Source organism: Heterocephalus glaber, unplaced genomic scaffold (genome assembly GCF_053883595.1).
Source record: "Heterocephalus glaber isolate CG9 unplaced genomic scaffold, H.glaber_assembly_v1.0 deba00001504, whole genome shotgun sequence".
Taxonomy (NCBI): Eukaryota; Metazoa; Chordata; class Mammalia; order Rodentia; family Bathyergidae; genus Heterocephalus; species Heterocephalus glaber.
In genome coordinates this window covers 9,874,199-9,895,038 of record NW_028258324.1, presented here as the reverse complement: position 1 = coordinate 9,895,038, position 20,840 = coordinate 9,874,199, and the positions used below count along the sequence as shown (strand labels likewise).

At 40.4% G+C, this 20,840-nt stretch overlaps 1 protein-coding gene and 1 pseudogene across 2 annotated transcripts in view; one reads left to right on the top strand and one right to left on the bottom strand.

Annotated features, from left to right (window-relative positions):
• LOC101718231 (inhibitor of carbonic anhydrase-like) overlaps window positions 1-17,219 on the bottom strand; it is a 47,270-nt gene extending 30,051 nt beyond the window's left edge. The window contains exons 1-6 of one of the 2 annotated variants that reach the window (XM_004834252.4): window positions 16,990-17,162; window positions 13,469-13,533; window positions 13,194-13,366; window positions 2,918-3,026; window positions 1,498-1,659; window positions 203-350 (exon numbers count right to left, since the gene is read on the bottom strand). In XM_004834252.4, the coding sequence (XP_004834309.1) occupies window positions 203-350; window positions 1,498-1,659; window positions 2,918-3,026; window positions 13,194-13,366; window positions 13,469-13,505 (629 nt within the window). In that variant the 5' untranslated portion in view covers window positions 13,506-13,533; window positions 16,990-17,162. Of the gene's footprint in view, window positions 1-202; window positions 351-1,497; window positions 1,660-2,917; window positions 3,027-13,193; window positions 13,367-13,468; window positions 13,534-16,989 lie in introns of both variants that reach the window. The other variant, XM_004834251.4, reaches the window with a different exon arrangement.
• On the top strand, window positions 9,478-10,726 carry LOC101717894 (hsc70-interacting protein pseudogene; annotated as a pseudogene).
• Window positions 17,220-20,840: the final 3,621 nt, after the last annotated feature.

The following is a 20,840-nucleotide window of genomic DNA, read 5'->3' as shown; positions in this document are numbered from 1 at the left end:
TTGGTCCTAGAGGGTAACACAGCAGGCAACAAGCTCTGGGGAGACCTAAGAAGATCCCAGACAGGGAGGTTAGGAGTGAAGGTAGAGCACAGGAGGAACTCAGGACTCCGGCTGTCACATTGACACTCTAGGTGCCTGTCTACTCTCTGTGCTTCTGTTCCCCCAGATGCAGAGTGCAGAAGACCAGGAGGATTTCACTCACTTGAAGGCACCCGAATAGCCAAAGTATGGTTCGTGAGAGGAGCAAGCACACTTGTCAGTTCCTTTTCCTGCACACAGTTGACATAGGCTGGGGAACTTCTTTGCATCTGCACAGGGGACACAGCTGCCAGAGAAAAACTTGGCCGCTCCTGCTCAATAGAGATAGGCCACAGGGTATGAGCCTGCTGAGGTCTCAGGGTTATGTGTACATGCAAGAGTGGCCCTAAGGGCCCATGGGTCTGCCAACTTCCCAAGGTTGTCCTGAGAGACAAGAGTGCACAGGCCAGCTAAGTGCAGCCTGCCAGAGTGAGCAACGGCCCACAGTACCTGGGTGTTTGGAAACTACACTGTCTTATGTGGGCTCAGGGATCAAGCCTATGAAAATATTTCCAGCTTGTCTGCTGCAGGTGTGAGAGTGGCTGACCTACAGTGAACCCACCTGTGGCCTAGTTCCACTCACTTCTGCTAACTCACCAACTTGGAGGCCCTAAGGGGGCTGAGAGAACTCTAGACAGGGCAGGAACACTTGCAGGTCAGCCAGCCTCCAAAATCCCTCCCTTATCACAGGACATGGGCCCACTCCACCTTTCCTTCTGCTCCTAGGGGCTGTGGTGGCTCATGGGACAGAGTTAGGACAGCTTGCTGGTGAGGGAGCAGGACACATAATGGACAACTGCCCAGACAAATGTCCAGTAGTACCTGTCACTGAGGCAAGTAAACACCCCAAGAAAGGGAATGATATGACCAGAGATGTGGTCCAGGCTGCAGCACTTCATCAGATCTCTGCAGCCACTTGTCCCTGTCATGGCCAAAACATGAAGAGCAGAGCTCAAAAGGATGCACTTTTGCAGAGAGCAGGATTTAGCCATCATCTTCAAGGGCTGAAAAGGTGCCCAGGGCTCACCTTGGCCATCATAACTGAACAAGAATTTGGCACCTGTGCAGCCACCCACTCCCTTGCCTGTATTCCTAGCCCTCACCTGAGGCACAGAGGCCTGAGTGGTGCCAGTGTGACTGGAAGCCCCAGTGAACCTTCCTCAGAAACTGGGGAGAAGTTGGCCCTCCTGAGTGGGCCTCAAGGATGGCCTTTGTCAAGCCAAGCTGAAGCCAGGACTGACAGGAGCTTGGAGAGACAGAAGCACCTTTCCTGAGGGAAGAGAAAGCTCAGCCACCAGCTTCCATGGGGTGCTAGTGCACACACCCTCACCCCATCTTGGAAAACATGGAACACATACATGTGACAGTGATTGTATGACCCCAGCACTGTTTTAGGACACCCAGGCCCAACTGACTTACCTGCTTCAAGAGAGCCAGAGGGAAGCAGTAGGCCAATGGGGACGATCCACCCAGCAGACCAACCCAGGCCCGTGTGGCAGGACTTCTTGCCTTGGAGCTGGTTCAGCTGGAAGTCAGTGCCCTTCTTCACCAGAGCCACAACATAATAGTGGGTTTGTGGATCTGCAAAGGAGCAGGCAGAAAGAAGGGCCAAAGGAAGATGCCACATCCTCACTACTAACCTTCCAGAGTATGCAATACAGAATTTGGAGGATCCTAGGATCTATACCCTCCCCTGGTAAGCAGGAAGAAAAGGAGAGAGAAAACTGAACCTTTTCAAGGCAATAAACACATAGATGGCCCTTGATTTACAGTAGCTAGACTCTGATTTTAAAATTTTACAGTGTGTGAGCTGGGGATTTAGTTCAGTGGTTCCGGCACCTGCCTAGCAAGAGCAAGGTCCCGAGTTCCATCCCCAGTACCAAAAAAAAAAAAATGTACAGTGTGTGAAAGCAATACACAGTCAGTAGAAACTATTCTCTGAATTTTGAATTTGATCTTTTCCCAGTCTATTGATATGTGGTACAATTATCTTTCACGATGCTGGGCAGTGGCAGGGAGCCACATGATCACAATGGGGAACATAAATACTGTGTTAGCAAGCTATGATGTTGGTGAATTAGGTGCATTGAATGCATTTTCATCTTAGGATATTTTCAGTCTACAATGGGTTTATTAGGACATAAGCCCACCATAAATGTAGAGACAACTGTACTTATTTTTCTGCCAGTTCCTCTAAGCCAGTGGAAATGGGAATCTTGAAGGTTCCCACTATGACAGGGCCTGCAGGTGTTCTCAGGGAAGAGCTTCAACTCCCACTCACTGAGGCCACTGCTTCTCTGTCTACCACTCAGTCACAAAGGTGAAGGCATAAGAAGGATGCAGGGGAAACCCAGGAATATGATATGGCCCTGAAAATTAAAGGTAGTCTGTGCTCACACACTGACAGCGTTGATGGAAAAGTATGAGAAAGAGGCAGAGGTCTATTTGTAGACTCCCCAAGAATCTCTCCTCAAAACATACACAGGCCCATGTTCTGCAGCATATTGAGGAGATAGTACAGGGAAGAGGCAGTCAGATCCTCATGTTCTCCCTCCAGAGATGGGCCTCCTAGGAGAGCAGCCCCACACTTAGTGATGGACTCCGGACAGCACCCCTTTCTCAGGCTGTGGATACCCCCACAGTGCCAAAGGCATTTCCATCAGGATGCATGACATTTGCCTAGGAATAGCCAATATCCTACTCCCTGTGGATCAGTATCAGTGACAGCCTCCATCAATCCAAAGAGCTCCAGCAACTTTGTTTCCTGCCAGTGTGATGCTGACAGAATCCCTGCCTTCCCAAATGGCTGCCATGTCACACCAGGGATCTGAGAACACACCATCTTTTGACCCATAGAACTCTGCTGCGATGGGCTTCAGGTTGTAGGGGGGCCAGCCGGCCTCAAACACCAAACCTCCATCAATGGTCACAGCATCTGCTTTGTTTGCCTGAAAGAAAAGAGATTAGACCATGAATGGCACCCATCACCTCTGAGGAAGACTCCTCTAGTCTGCCAGGGATGCTTGTTCCATAAATATTTCAAGACTTGGATCTCCATCACCTCCCCTGGTCTATGCTCAAATGTCAACTTCTCTGTGAGCCTATCTCTGACCTCACCCATAAATCTATCAACTCATATATTCTAGTTTCCACTTTTTCTTCTTAGTCCTTAGGAACCGTCTGACATACTTGGTTCAATGTTTGTCCTCCCCTGTGGAATGTAAGCTTCATGAAAGTAAGAACACTTTTGTGTGTTTTATTCCCTGATGAATCCCAGTACCAAGAAGAGCACCTAGCACAGGTAGGTGCTCAGTAAGTGTTGAGTAAGTGGGAATATTTTTGTCCACAATAACTCATGTTATGCACGCTCAGATCTGGAGTCTCTTTCCAGGAATCTGTCAGCTCAGGGTTCCTTTCTTCCTACAGGAAGCAGCAACTTCACAGCCTCCTCTCAGAAATGAGGTTGAATAATTTCCATACCCATCATTGAAGTAATTCTTTTTTGAGAAGATTTTTTTGTCTTTTTCTTTTCTTTTTTGGTACCAGGAATTGAACTCAGGGCCTCACATTTGCTAGGCAACACTCCACTGCTGAGTTACATTTCCAACCTAGAAATCATTCTTTTTATTGATTTATTCATTGACTTTCAAAGTAACTTGAGTGTTACTGAATTTAGTGCAGTCACCCTTGGTATCCATGGAAATTGGTCCCAGGATAAAAAATTGGTCCCTTGCCTGGGATTTAGCTCAGTGGTTCCACCACCTGCCTCGCAAGCACAAGGTCCTGAGTTCAATCCCCGGCACCAAAAAAAAAATTGGTTCCACAATAAAAAAAATCTGCAGATGCTCAAGTCCCTAATATAAAAGGGTGCAGTATTTGCATATATCCTGTCCATATCTTCCCATATACTTTAAATTATCTCTAAATTGCTTATATAACTAATACAATGTAAATGCTATATAAGTAGTTATACTATACTGTTTAGGGACTATGTAGTGGCAAGAAGAAAGTCTATATGTGTTCATAAGAGATGCAATTTTTTTACATCTGCAGATGCTTGAATCTGCAAATGCAGAACCCATAATATGGAGGGACAAATGTATTATGTTTCTACACACTTGCCTCCTTTTTTCCTGTCCTATTTTCTTGTATTTTATAATATGTATGATATACGCACTTTCTTATATTATACAAAATGTATGTATTGTTACACAAATGTGTATTACAATTACATATTCTCCTATCCCATTTTTTCCTATAAATATTTTACACATGTTTGTGTGTACATAAAGTTAGGACACCATTGAATGTATCAGAAACCATCTTGAACTAATAAAGGATGGATTTAGTATAAGAGATAAAAGAACAAGAAGGGCACTAAGCCTCGTGAACCCCAAGATAGGAAGCAGTGAGAACTGACATGTGTTTCAGTCTATCCCCAAGGGTTCCAAGTTGTTCTTGCTTCTCCTCACTTTACATACATCTTCCTTTCCTGAGTGGTTCCTCTTCAAGTTCCAAAACCAGAGGCAAAAAGACAATAGCCTTACAGAGACTGCTTGACCAGCTCCCATAATTTCATAAGGTCAAATTTCAGTAACAAATTCATGTCTGTCTCTACCTTTCTCTACACACACACACACACACACACACACATACACACACACAAAATGTGTAAATATATACATATATATGTGAATTTGAGAATAAAACTTTATGAACGTCTTTATGACACTTATTGAATATTTCCAAATTGTTTTTCAGAAATAAAAATTATAATGCTAATACAAGTTTATGATTTGTAATGCCAGTAGCAATGCATATTGGTTTCACTGCAAACCTACCAGTGAAAAATGTTATCAACAATAGAGTATTACTCTGCCATAAAGAAGAATAAAGAGGCAGAGAAGCTGAGCCGGTTTCAGCACCTGGAAGGAAGCTCCCCCGCTGCCATCCCACACTCCTAGGGCAGATAAGGTGAGCCCTGTGGGCACCAGAAGCACCCCCTACCCCGTGGAAATGAGAAGACACATAAACAAGCCTCAAAAACAGACTTCCAGATCACCTACAGCAACCCCAAAGGGAAATGAGATGGAACAATCTGGTACTCAACCACCTGGACTCTCTGAACTGGCAACAAAAGAGGATCTGGGAAAAATGAAATCAGAAATAATTACTCAGATAACATCAAGGATTGTGCACATAGTGCAAGACATGATTAATAAATCTAGAGAGGACACAGATAAAAAAATAGAGGATCTGAGGAACATGATGGAATCCCAACATAGGAAACAAATGGAATTCATAAAACAGATGCAAACAGATTTCCAGGAGATTAAAAACTCCATAGAAAACTCCATTCTGCACAGCAGAATGAACCAATGTGAGGATAGAATTTCAGATATAGAAGATAAGATTGCAATTAGTGACCAGGAAAAGAAAAATTGCTTTAAAATTGTGAGGGAACATGAGAAATCAATCCAGCCGCTGCTAGACGATGCAAAGAAGAATAACATAAGACTGATTGGAGTCAATGAAGAAAGAGGAGAGAGTGCAGATGACATAAAAAAAACTTCACAGAAGTGATGGCAGAAAACTTCCCAAGCAGGGGAAAAGAACTTGACATACAGATAAGTGAGGGATATAGGACTCCAGCTAGCCTTGATCAAAAAAAATCTACACATAGGCATATAATAGTTATGATATGGAAAAGTTTTAGATAACTTAATAGATTGAATATTAAGATAGTTGTAGAAGCAAAATAAGTAATGTGTTCTTTTAAGATTTGCTTTTCCTGTAACTCCTTGTTTAAGGTGAGGATTATCTGACTCTAACCAGTAACTTCATTAACCTAACAAAGTTACCATACCAGGGTAAATTTACAATGTATATGGCCTATCTTGTGTCTGTGACTTGTAAATAGGAACTGGAATTGTATTTACATATCAAAGACCACTAGGGCTGAGATAATGGCTAAAAAGGATATAAAAAGGGAAATGCTGAGCAAAGCAGGCACAGATACTGACCAGACTGGTTTCTGGCCTTCCGCCCGCTCGCAAGAAGACATTTTATTATTTTATCTGAATTCTGTGTCTCTGTGTATTTCTTTCCGAGATTTCTGTAACAGTTAGGATTCCAGAAATCCAACAGAAGAACAAAATTCTACAAGCAGTGAGAGAAAAGAAACAAATCACATACAAAGGAAAGCCCATCAGAATCACAGCAGACTTCTCAATGTAAACCCTCAAGGCAAGAAGAGCTTGGACTAATGTATTTCAAGCCCTAAAGGAAAACAGCCTCCAACCCAGATTGATGTACCCTGCAAAACTATCTTTCAAAATTGATGGAGAAATAAGATACTTTGAAGATAAAGAGCACCTCAGGAACTTCATGAATACCAAATCGGCACTCCAAAAAATTTTAGACAATACCCTAGGAAAAGACAATAAGGATCACAACCCCAGGAAGCCCAGCAGAATGAATCCATTGGGCATGACAAATTAAACACAAAGGGGGAGAATCCAACAAAAAGAAAATGTCATGACAAGGTTTTTAAAACTTTTAACTTCATCTCCCTAATGAGTGTATAATTCAATCTTGTTATTGTACTGATTAGTATTTTTCTGATTCTAGAGTTGCACACCTTTCCTTGTGCTGTGCTAGGTATTTATCATTTTCTTATGTCTACATTTTAATTGGGTTGTCTATTAATGAGCTGTAAGAGTTCTTTATATATTCTGGTCATAGGTTATATGCATTGTAAATATGGTCTGTTTAAGGACTACTTTTCATTTTAATGATGTCATTTAAAGTTCTAAATTTTGGTGGAATCTCATTTATCAATTTTTTTCTTTTATACATCATGTTTTGTGTATCCTAGGTAGTTCTTGCCTAACCTGAATTCATAAACATTTTCCCTTATAATTTCTTCTTAAAGTTTTATACTTTTAGGCTTTCATATTTAGGTTCATAGATCCCTTCAAGTTATTTTCATGTATGGAAATAAAGGGTTGAGGTTAATTTTTTATATACGGATACCAGGTGTTCTAGTGCCATTTGCTGAAAACACTATCTCTTCCTTGGCTCTTGAATTGAGTTTATATTCTATAAAATGCTAATGTTAAATAATCTTTCAAAACTCAGTGGACCATATATATGTGATTCTATTTCTAGATTCTCTGTTTTATTCAAATAATCTATATGTCTTTCCTTACACCAACACTGACTTGATTACTGTAGCTTTAGAAGAAGTCCTAAAATTAGGTACTAAACGTCTTCCAACACTGTTTTTTGTCTTTTTTTTTTTTAACTTTTCTAGGTCCTTTGTACTACTACATAACTTTTAAATTTTCATATCCAATTCTTCATTTATAGCAAGTATACACAGACCTGAATTTTTATATATACCTTGTGTTTTCTAATCCTGCTAAATTCAAATACAAGTTCTAGGGGCTCCTAGAGATTTCTTAGTATTTTCTCTGTAGATGATCATTTCATCTACATATAAAGATTTTACTTCTACCTTGCCAATCCTATCCTAATTGGGTCATTTTATTGCCAGACTATTTTGGTGGGGACTAGGTTTCAAAGTTTAATGGACAGATAAAGAGTAAGCACATCTGCCCTTGTTCCCCACCTTAAGGAGAAAGCATTGTATCTTCTCCATTCATATAAGGCATTCTCGCTGGAAGTATGGAGTACATGTCTTCAATCTGTTGAGAAGGTTCTGTTCTACTTCTAGTCTCCTGATAGCTTTTACCATGAACAGCTGTAGAATTTAGTCCAATACTTTTTCTCCAACTAGTGACAAGATCATATGGTTTTTTCCTTTCCTCTGTTAAAATGATGACTTTTGGGGGTGGATCTTCCAATGCTGAACCAACACTGCCATCCCTATAACAAAACCACATTCTACATACTGCCAGATCTGACTTCTAATAGTTTGTTTTGTTAAACAAATTTCTATCTATGTTCATACTTTTTTCTTCTATTATCCAGATTTAGGATTAGCACAACGTTGATTTCCTAAAATGAAGGGAGAAGTGTTCCTTCTTTTTTCTGCTTTAATTGTTTGATATAATTTATCAGTTAAAATGTATATGAGCCTGCTGTTGTCATATAGGTAGGTTTTCAAGCTAGGAATATACTTTCTTTAATAGGTGCTATTCAAATTTTATATTTCCTCCAGAGTTAGTTTCATTAATTTGTCTTCCAAGTTACTTCTTAGAAGTTGTCAAATTTATTTCAAAAACAATTTTTGTAATATGCTTTCTATATCCTTTTAAATTCTATAAAACCCGTGGTAATGTCTCCTAGATCTTGATATTGTAATTTTAACAATTTATAATTGATATTGTGTAATAGGAAGTAAAGGTCTAAAGGAGCAGGGGAAGTGGGAGGGGTAGGGGAAAGGAAAACAGGGACAAGAAAAAATATGAGAAAAGGAAAAAAATGGAAACAAAGTCTTTGCAAACAGGGAAGGGTGGAGGGGGTGAAGGGAGGGCAGGGGAAGGGGAAAAAAAGATCCAAGATACACATGTAATGGTACAAGATCCCAGTGATGAATGTAACTGTATTTTATACCGAAAATGTACCAATAAACTTAATGGAGAAAAAAAAAGAAGAAGAATAAAGAAACTTGAGACATTCCTAGGTAAATGGATTGCACCTTGAGACAATACTCTTAAAGTGAAATAAATCAGACACACATGTTTAAATATCCCATTGTTTCTCTGGAGTGAGAAACCCAAAGTGTAAATATAGAGCAATGTATAATAGATACAGAAAATGAGAAGAAAATATTCAAATGGGAAGGGGAATGTGGGGGTGGGAGGGAGAAAAGAAGGAAAGGGAAAGAAAAAAGAGTATAGAGAAAAAAAGGAAACAAAGCTTTTATAGATAAGGAGGGGAAGAGGAATTGAAGGGAGGGGAGGGGATTGGAGAAAAAAGAAAAATCAAGATATATTGTGTACAGGTGCAAATTCCTTATGAATGTGATCACCATGTATAACTAAAATGTACCAATAAAATTAACTTAAAGGAAAGAAAGAAATGTTATCATATTATCAGATATGAATTTACTGCAAGTTTATTTGAATTTCTCTGGTTATTTAAAAGGATGAACATTTTTCCTTTATTGTCTATATTGTTTGTTAGCTGTAATGTTTTTTCTATGAGTGGTTTGTTTATAGCTTGTTATTCTTAAGCATTTCTTATAAATTTAAATTACATATTTATATAGTTTTTATAGTACAATAAGCGGTTTTGTTCTAGCTGATGTGATTATTTTTAAATACTTACGACTTTAAAAAATATTGATCATACATAGTCTGCCGACCATGGATCCCCACAAAGTAAACGAGCTTTGGGCTTTCATGAAAATGTGTAAGCAAGATCCGAGTGTCCTGCACACAGAAGAGATGCGCTTCTTGAGGAAGTGAGTGGAGGGCATGGGGGGTAAAGTACCACCTGCTACTCATAAAGCTAAATCAGAAGAAAATATCAAGGAAGAAAAAAGAGATAGTAAGAAGATGGAGGAAAACATAAAGACAGATGAGCCATCAAGTGAGGAAAGTGATCTAGAAATCGACAATGAAGGTGTAATTGAACCAGACACTGATACCCCTCAAGAAATGGGAGATGAAAATGTAGAGATAACTGAGGAGATGATGGATCAAGCAAATGAAAACAAAGGGGCTGCCATTGATGCTCTAAACGATGGCAAACTACAGAAAGCCATTGACTTGTTCACAGATGCCATTAAGCTGAATCCTCGCCTGGCCATTCTGTACGCCAAGAGAGCTAGTGTCTTCATCAAATTGCAGAAGCCAAATGCTGCCATTCGAGATGGTGACAGAGCCATGGAAGTAAATCCTGATTCAGCCCAGCCATACAAATGGCGAGGGAAAGCACACAGACTTCTGGGGCATTGGGAAAAAGCAGCCCATGATCTTGCCCTTGCCTGTAAACTGGATTACGATGAAGATGCGAGTGCAATGCTGAAAGAAGTTCAGCCAAGGGCCCAGAAAATTGCTGAACATTGGAGAAAGTATGAACGAAAATGTGAAGAATGAGAGATCAAAGAAAGAATAGAAAGGGTTAAGAAGGCTCAAGAAGAGCATGAAGAAGCCCAGAGGGAGGAAGAAGCCAGATGACAGGCAGGGGCTCAGTGTGGCTCTTTTCCAGGTGGCTTTCCTGGGGGTATGCCTGGTAATTTTCCAGGGGGGATGCCTGGAATGGGAGGTGGCATGGCAGGAATGCCAGGGCTCAATGAGATTCTTAGTGATCCAGAGGTTCTTGCAGCTATGCAGGATCCAGAAGTTATGGTGGCCTTCCAGGATGTGGCTCAGAATCCTGCAAATATGTCAAAATATCAGAGTAATCCAAAGGTTATGAATCTCATCAGTACATTGTCAGCCAAATTCGGAGGTCAAGCATAATGCTCATCTGACAAAGTCCTTTCTGAAAGAAAAACAACCTAGATCACCTAATGGATGTCGCAATAATACAAACCAGTGTACCTCTGACCTTCTCATCAGGAGAGCTGGGGTGCTTTGAAGATAATCCCTGCCCCTCTGCACCAAATGCAGCTGAAGCGTTTTACAATGGTTTGCCATTAGGGTATTAATTCAGATAATGTTTTCCTACTAGGAATTACAAAGCTTAAACACTTTTTAAATCTTAAAAATAATTTAGGGGGCCAGGGATTTAGCTCAGTGGTTCTGCCACCTGCCCTGTAAGCGCAAGGACCCGAGTTTGATCCCTGGTACCAAAAAAATAATAATAATTAAGGGCCAGGGATTTAGCTCAGTGGTTTCACCACCTGCTGCGCAAGCACAAGGACCCGAGTTCAATCCCCAGTACCAAAAAATAATAATAATAATAATTTAAAATAAATTCAAAGGGTTTATTAATCCTTACATTTTTCTTTATTAATCATTTTAGATTTTTCCTTGGAATTATTGGGCAAGGAAAATACTTAAGTATGGGAGATCTATGGATCTAGTGTGAGTGAAATAAAGTTTTGGTGGGAAGCAAATCTCATTTAAGTAGATTAGAAAAATATTGACCATAGTTTTAAAATTTTTACATTTCCAAGTTTGTCTACTTTTGTGATTTATCTAGTTTTATCTCTTTGTCTTAGTTACCTTTTTGTCATTGAGACACAATACTTGACACCCACAGTTCTAAGGAGGAAAGGTTTATTTTGGCTCACAGTTTGTAGAAGTTTCAGTCAGCTGGCTCCAACGAAAGGCAGCATTGGAGAGGAAAAATACCTTCATGGTATAGCAAATAGGAAGCAGAGAGGATCAACAGAAGACAGAGGGAAATAGACCCTTCTAGGCCACACCCCCAGTGACCCACCTACTCTGATGAGTTTTTTGCCTCCTGACATCACACTTAGCTATAAACCCATGAGTAGACTAATCCACTGATGAGCATCACACCCCAGGATACAATCACCTCCCCAAAACCCCATCTATGAATGCATGAGGCTTTGAGAGGCATCTAAATATAAACCATAACACTCTTTTAGTCAAGTTGAATCAAGCTAGGAGGGATTTTTTGGTGAATGGATTAAGAATCTCACTTGATTTTTCCCCCCTAAATGTCTACCCAGTTGTCCAATTAAAGAATTCTTTCTCAAGCATTGTTTTGAAAAGTTTGCTTTATCATAAATGTTTAGCTAAATCTGCATATATCTAGCCTAAACTTATTAAGCCTAGTACCCTAATGCCCTAATGTTGAACATTTACTATACTTTGCATCTGTATGATATCATGTAGATAATGAGATAGATGGATAGATATGCAGAAACCTGAGAATATGCTGATTTTGTTCCCTTCAGCTCTTCAATATCTATGTCAGTAACTTGTTCTTTATAACTTTTATTTAAATACGTAACTTTTGATTCTTGAAAATCTTTTTTTTTTTTTGATATCTGTGATTGAACTCGGGACCTTGCGCTTGCGAGGCAGGCAGCAGAACCACTGAGCTAAATCCCCGGCCCTAAATATGTAACTTTTTAGGAAGACCTTGGCTATTTAATTAGTGTTCTTTCTCATACTATTTTTTTTTTTTTTTTTGGTACCGGGGGATCAAACTCAGGTCCTTGAGCTTTCACAGCAGGTGGCGAAACCACTGAGCTAAATCCCTGGCCCCTTTCTCATACTATTTTATAATCTTATCCATGTGCACTTCCTTAAGAATTTTATAATTATTTTATTGGTTCTTTTGAAAAGTTTATTTTGATGAAAATTATGCTAAATTTATTGAACAACTTTAGGAAGATATAAAAGTATATATTAATTCTTCCAACCTGGAAACATGGTATATAATTCATTTACTAATAAGGTTCACTTGCCACAGACTTTTGTATTAACAATTCTGTAAATCTCTTATTTGGTATTTTTTCAGAAATATTTTTATGTTTATTATTTTAAATATAAATGAAATCACAATTTTGGTCTATTTTTCCCAATTAATGTCTGTTGGTGTATGACAATGATGTTAATTGTAATATATTTATATTTTACCAAGCTCATTTATTCATTAATAAATAATTACAGCAGCATTTCTCTGACTATACTTCCTAGGTAAATAATCATTTGAAAATATTGATATGTTTGTTTATATCTTACATGTATTTTTATCTTATTGAATCACTGGGAAATTTCAAAAACAATGTTAAGTAATAATGGCAAGACTAGAGCTTCTTATTAATTTCTGACTTTTTTTTTGTTTTGCAGTTCTGGGATAACCAGGCAAGTTAGAGGATGTAAGACCATGTAACCATTTGCAGAATATGAAGATAAGGCCTTTTTGGAAAGTGTGCATTTTCAGTTAATTTCAAAACGACTACTTCTTAGTGCCTGCTAGGCAAGAATTGTACCACTGTTACACCTCAAATCCCATTTCTGGGCCTTTATAGATTCTTTTTAATGCAATGCTGGCTTTATGTTACTACAGATATCTTACTAAGATTGAATCCTTCTCTGTGAACTGTAGGTTATGACTATAATTATAAATGTTGAATAAGTGTATTTTTCTCTACAGTAGCAAGTGCAGAAAAAAGAAGATACACTTCTTTCACTTTCTTTTGGGCAGAAGTGTCTTACCATAATTGCCCTGATGCATTCACGGTAAGAGGTTGTCTTCATGCAAGTGACAAGGGGACCATCTGCTGAAAAGACTTTTTTCACATTGTCACTGAAACTGGAACATTTGGTGGCCTCAGGATCTGACACAGTGCACCATCTTACAGTTTTTTCAGGGACAGTCAGACACAGCCCTAGGAGAGAGCCAGAGATGTAAAGAATCCATAACACTCACTTTTGTCTGCTAGTAGAAGAGGTCAAAGACAAGATAAAAGGCCGGTTGAATGGGTACACACATGCTGGATTGGCTGTCTGATTTACATGAATTCTCATGGCCTCTTTCTCTGATTCTGTCTTGCTCCTTGGATAAAAAAGTTAAACACAGAATTAGCATTATAAAACAGCAATTTCACTCCCAGGATATATCTAAAAGTATTGAAGACTCTAAATTGGTGGTTGTCATGTGCTGGGGAGAGAAAGGGGTACTGCTTTCTTAATGAGTACAGGATTTTCTTTTGGGGTGATGAAAATGTTTTGGAACTAGATAGAGGTGGTAGTTGCACAATATTGTGAATGTATTAAACACCACATAATTGTTCACTTTAAAATGGTTAATTTATGTTATGTGAATCTCATCTCAGAAATATCTATCCCTGGGTAGAAAGCTTTAGATCTAATGAGTTAGTCTTTATCTTAATTTGCTGGGGCATTAAAATGATTGTCTATTACCCAGGGCATGGTGGCACACACTTGTCATCCTAGCACTTTGAGAGTCTGAGGAGAGAACTGCAAGTTCTGCTTGGACAACTCATTGAGACCTAGTCTCAAAAAAATTTTTAAAAGGTTGAAAAGGGCCGGGGATTTAGCTCAGTGGTTTCGCCGCCTGCTGCACGAGTGCAAGGACCCGAGTTCGATCCCCAATAACAAAAAAAAAAAAAAAAAAGGTTGAAGACTAGGGATGTAGCTCAGAGGTAGGGTGCTCCTTGCTTTGATCCCCAGTACCACACAAAAAATTAAAATAATTAATTAAATCAGTGCCTATTTACTTCACTGGTATTTTAAGTTGTAATAAAGAGCATTACAAAGGCAAAAATGCTGTTTATAAATCTGTAGTATTTGAACAAAACACTATTTTAAATGAACTCTAGGGGAAAAAATTACAGTGAGAACAGCTACCATTCAGTTGCAAGCCCCTATATGTTAGGCAGTGTACAAGCTTATCACCATCTAATTTTCACAATTGTACTGCCATTTAACTACTGTTGTTCCTGTTTTAGAGATGAGATTTTAAAAAAACTGTCAGGGACATTAAATAATTTGGGATGAAGTTGATATTTGAACCACCAGTTGTGTTTGAGTTCAAAATCTGTACTGTCTTTTAATTTCCTGAAAGTAGGAAATATCAAAGAAAAAAAAATATCAAAGGATATAAGACAGGAGATGCCAAATAACCTAAGACAGAATCTCATGCCAAAGATAGTAAGGGACAAGTGGAGCCCTTACATTTTATTTGATAAAGTCTTCAATAGTACCAATCCTATGTGAGAGGAAGTTAACAGCTGGGAACTGACTGCATTTGCAGTTGTTTCAAGTTGTGCTTTTTTTTTTAATGAAGAAAAGATTCAAACAGATACCTCATAAGTGAAGATGTATAAATGGCCATTAAGAACATGAGAGGTTGCTCAACATCATCAATCATCAGAGAAATACAAACGGAACCACAAGGAGATCCCAACTGTGAGAAGATGGATATCACCACGTGTTGGTAGGATGGGGAACAACTGAACTTCTCATACCTTGCCATGGGAATATAAAATGGTGCAGCTACTAAAAAATTTTGACATTTTCTCTTTTTCCAATTCTATCAGACCTTGTGTCCACTAGGTAAGCTCTTTACCACAGCTCTTAAATTGAGCATTTTCTTAATAAGTTGGAGATATACTTGCCAGTATGACTCAATAATTCTAGATATTTACTCAAAAGAAATGAAAATATATCCTCTCAAAGATTTATCTGCTAATGTTCACGGCAGCTTTACTCAAAATAGCCTCGTGGTGGAGGCAACCAGAATGTCCATCAATAAGTGAATGGGTAAACAAACCATGGCAAAGCCCTACAATGGAGTAGTACTCCACAGTAAAAAGGAATGGACTATGATATGCAAAATAATGTGGATGAATCTCAAATGCTGAGTGAAAACCAAACACAAAGGACTATAGACAATTGGTTCTAATTGTATGAAATACTGGAAAAAGCAAAACTTGTCTATTGTGAAGAAAGGGAAAATGACTAAGAAGGGGCAGGAGCAGTGTGAAAGTGTTAGGAGGTCAGTGTGGTGGTGCAGTCCTGTCATCCCAGAACTCTTCAAGCTGAGGAAGGAGGACCACAGGTTCATAGGACAGGTGTGCTACATAGCGAGACTGTCTCAGAAAAAAAAGTTGGAAATATTATTTCTCCTGATTATGGTGATAATTACATGGATACTTTGTCAAAATTCACTAAACTGTATGTCTACTTAAAATGGATGTATTTTATTATATGTAAAGCACACTTCATTAGAAGTGATTTCAAAAAGAGAGAGAATGTGTCCAAGTAAGCTTAGGGCAGTGGAGTCAAGTCACTTAGACAAGACTGACATTAATAGCAGTCCTCCAGCCATCTGACTGGCCCAAGCAGGGGCAATCAGTGCCCACTGTGAATAGTTCCGGCTGAAAGCAAAGACTACTGGCCACCTGCTCACCAAACAGAGCAAGTTCTTGAGTCCCAGAAGAGTAAGAGACTGAGAGAGAAGGTGGGGGCCAAGGCAGAGATACAGGCCACCTGAGCTCCTGGTTCATGCAGGGCTTACCAACAACTGTCCCCTTCCCTCTTTTCTTGGTCTTTTTGAATAACACTACTTTGGTTGCTTTTCTATTATCTGCCACCAGAAGAATATTTGTTAAATTAGAACATTATGCTTTGAAAAAAGCACGCCCAGATTCCAGCCTGGTCCAACAGCCATGATTGAGGGAACACAGGGGATGTGGCCAACAGGGTCATCTCTTATCTTTGGTTTGTAAACACAGAGCCAGTTGGAAGAATGAACTTTTGGTCAGGGCCTGGTATTGCCAGGAGAGACAGAGGAAGAACAAATAACACAAGCCCTGTTCAGGAGAGACCCAAAGGGCTGCCACTGGTTCCCTTGTGATAATGGCTGGACCACAGCTGTGCACAACCTTTCCAGCCTGCACCAGCCCAACAGGGCTCCCTGCGTGACCCCAGTGGCAGTGCCAGGCCATGAAGACACCCAGCCACACTAGTTGCCCTTGCTGCCCATTCCTTGCTCTGTCCTGTGCCCCCGTGAGAGACACCCTACCCCACAAATTATTCATGACAGCCTGAACTAGGGCTGGACAGAACCCACAGGTGTTGAGCCTGGGAGAGCTCTTCACACACAGGGGTTCACCACCCTAACCCAGGGCCTTCCCCACAGTTACCCAGCCTAGGACCCTGAAGGCGCCCATCCTCCTGACCCAGGAAGGTTTCCCTTTCATTTATTCATGTGCAGGATTTTTGTTAATGATAACTCACCTGTACCCAGAGCTCCACCTGCCTCTAGGCACATTATCACAAGTTCACAACTGTGTGTTTGCTGTGAAAAGACAATTTTTACCCACTCAAACCAGCTGAGAGAGGTCAAGGGACAGCCCAGAGTCACGCAACAGGGAGGGGGCAGGTGGATTCCATTAAAGAATCCCTTCGGCTCAGAGGCTGGCACCCAGTGCTCCTTCCGCTCCCTGCAGAGCCGGGCAGCTCCCGGTTTCCAGTGCGCACTCACCCAGAGCCCCGGCGCACAGCAGCACACAGACAGCCAGCTTCATCTTTGGCGGCGCGCGTCCGGGCCTGTCTGAGCACCGGGGACGGCTACTCGCTACCCGGGGTGGACTTGACTACTAAGGATGGTTAGTCGACCCGGGCTGATCGCCAGGCAGTGCCCCGCCCCACCCCTCCCCCGGGGCGGCCGGCGAGCAGCCCGTCCGACTTTATCTAGCCAAGCAGGGCCTGGAGGTCTCAAAAACACTGACTCCCACAGAAGGGGAGAAGGCGTCCAAAGGATGCAGACTGTGGGCTCCCCCTCTAGGAAGGCACGCGCACTTACACACGATCGTTTGGAACACAATTTACAGGTCTTGGCAGATTCTCCTAAAAGTGTATATATACGGGGCCCAGGCCGAGGTCCTCCTGGAAGCTCCCGGTAGCTCCCGGTAGCCACAGCCCTCTGCTCCCAAGTCAGGGTGAGCGGCCAATTCTGAGAGGGCTGCTTCTCCTCGCCACTGCAGCCCCAGCCGCTGCCAAGTCTGTGACTTCTGCTGGGGAAAGCCTGCTATAAGTTTAAGTAAAGTCACAAGAGTTTTTTTTTTAAGTATGGTAAACATATGTAAAATATCACATATCTGAAGAGTGTAGCCTGCTTATCACCAAGTGAACACACCCAAATAAACATATAGTATCAAGAAACAACTTCAGCGGGCCAGGAAAATCACCTCCTATCTCCTCTCTGGGTGTCCATTGTCTTCTCCTCCTTCTCGGTCTCCTATGCTGGGGATTGAAACAAGGACCTTGCACTGAGCTACATCCCCCAACCCTTTTTAAGACAGGGTCTCTTTGTCCATTCTCCTGCCTCAGCCTCCCAGCATGCTGGGATCACAGGTGTGCACCACCACAACCAGCCGTTATCTTGACTTCTAACTACATAGACTAAATCTGCTGAATGAACTTCACAGAGATAGAGTCCTTAACTGTCTACAGCTTCGTGTCTGGCTTTTTTCACTCAAGATTGCATTCTTGAGATTCATCCATGCAGTTGTGTGTACCCTTCATTCATTTTCAGTGTTACATATTATCCCACACTGTGTGTAGCACACTTTACCCTTCTTCCTGATGGTTGTAGTTTTCCATTTGCTTTCTTATGGGTGATGCTACTAAGAAAATAATTTTAATTTTATATTCTACTTGTTTATTGGTATCTGAAAAGGACAATGTTTTGTATATTGAATTTGAACCCACTGACCTAACTAGATTGTCTTGCTAAATCTGATAGTTTCTTTGGAATTTTCTCTGTATGTGCTTACGTCAGTTGTGTTTTTTCCTTTCCAATGTGTGTTGGTGAGCTTTCCTGTTGCTGGACACAATACCTGACACCTACAATTTAAAGGTGGAAAAGTTTAATTGGCTCATGCTTTCAGTCCACTATCTATTGGCTCCAAGGCTGAAGCATCATGGGTGAAGGACCTGGAAGCAGAGCAGGGGACAGTGCCAGAGAGGACTGAGGATCATATATTGTACCCAAGGCCACACATCAAGAGTGTGCTTAACTAACCTGCCAGGAGTTCCTTAGTCCAGTTAGGTTGACATATCAGGATTAATGGTCATAGGGTCCTTGTGATTTTCTTTCTTTTTCTTGGTTTACTGCACTGACCTGGACTTCTGGTACATTCTAGTACATATTTTACAGCATATAGGTCATCATTTCTATAGGATGCTTCCCTAGGAAAGCAATTGCCAGATCCTAAAATAGACAAAAGTTCACTGTTGATTACATTAGTACAATATTGAACAGAAATGCTGCTACTCAGGGGACCAAGGCAGGGAGATTACTTGAGCCCATGAGTTCAAGGCCAGCCTGGGCAACATAGTGAGAACTTGCCTAAAAAAAAAAAGGAAATATATTCTAATTTTCATGGTGATTTCTTATTCAATTCATGGCTTATTTAGAAATGCAGTAATTCCCAACTTATGAACATTTGAATTGCAAACTTTCACAGATACTAACAAACCTTAAATTATGAACATTCTTGGATGTGAACAAATTGCAGAAGTAGCTGACGATCTTTAAGTTCCAGCAACATCAAAGTGTGAGCCAAATTCCATCTTGCCCTTCATCTGCTATTGTTAATGATCCTTTAGCTCCAAAATCTCCCACCTAGCCTCCCTCCTCCAGTTAGTAATTCTTTTTGTCTGTTTACTCTATGAAATCCCCTATATGCCAGTTTTTGTACTGTATGTACCATTTTAAGGTAACTCTAAAAGTAAAAATAGTTTCTTTACAGTATTTTTGTGTTTGGGTTTTTTTTTATGCTTTACATTGCATATCTGTGTCAAAGTTGTATAAAATTCACCTTGTTGGACTTACAAATGAATCTGACTTACAAAGTTTCTCTTGGAATAGAACTTGTTCACAAGTTGGGGACTTATTGTGTATTCTACAAGTATCCAGGTAGGTCATTATAGTCATATGAGTCCTTTAAAATATGAAAGACTGAGGCAGAATAGCATCTGAATGATGCAGTGTAAGAAAGACTCCACCATTGCTGGCTTTGAACTATGAAGAGGGTGGGGCTCAAGCCAAGAAATGTGGGCAGCTCTAAAGCTGGAAAAGGCAACAAAATAGATTCTCCTGGAGAACTTCCAGAAAGGGACATAGCTCTGCTGAGATCTTGATTTTGGCCCAGCGGGGCCAATTTCAGACTTCTGATCTTCAAAACTATGTGCTAATACATTTGTGGTGATTTGTTACAGCAGTGATAGGAAATTAATACACATGATATATATGTATTGGAGCCCCTCTAAGGTGGCATGATCTGATTTTATTTTTTTAATCTCTCATTCTGCGCAATTTCAAATTGTACTAAGTCTCTTAAAGAGAAGATTGTCCCTTTGTCAAACTCAGTTCCTTGCACCTTCCTTCTCACTGGGATCTTGCTTCTACTTTTGTTTTTCCAACCCTGAAACCTCCATGATCTCTGCTCATTAGTAACCCTGTTGAGCACAGGCAAAGCCAGATAGATGTCTTTTGTCTTGTGTCTAGAAGCGAATCATTTATAACCGTCCTGGCACTTCCTTCACTTATGCATACTTTTGAAAAGAAATAGGGTCTATAGGACAGACACCCCTATTTTCTTGTTCAACCTTCTAACCATAGGCTGGAAAACAGCACCTGATATAAGGTGGAAAATTTCATCAAATAGATGAATAAATGCAAATAAATGTCTTAAAAGTGAGTTGAGCAATCTCCTTTGCAGGTTTGTGGAAAAAACCAAATAGGGTTGCAGAGTAGCTATTCCTCCTAAGGTTAATGATCCACATAAAGCTAACATACCTAAATTCAAAGGTGCCAAAGTGACCCCTGACCCCAGAATGGAGCAAACTCTGAAAACTTCTTATGTACAAGGACAAAGTCATATTGCAAAGAAAAGACATCCAAAGCGCTGAAGTCATCTCTTTGTCCCAGGCTATTACAAATAGCAGAACGGAAGATTAGAAGATTTTATTATAGTGATTCATAAATTTTCTGGAGAGATGTAAAAGAAGCATATGCCTCCAAATTGAGAGGGCACTGATAGTCCAAAGAATGACTTGGATAAGTCCAGGTTGGTGAATAAATGAGTTTATTAGGAGTTATTTACAGAGCACAGTGGATTACTGTATCGCCACCCTTCTCTTTTTTTTTTTGGTACTGGGGATCAAACTCGAGTTCTTGCGCTTGTGCAGCAGGCGGCAAAACCACTGAGCTAAATCCCCGGCCCATCGCCACCCTTCTTTGCTAAGGTACTGGTTTTATTGGGTTCTAAGGTAAACAGCAATAAGCAAAAGCAAAAGACAGTTGCCCTACTCTTATCAGGAACTCTG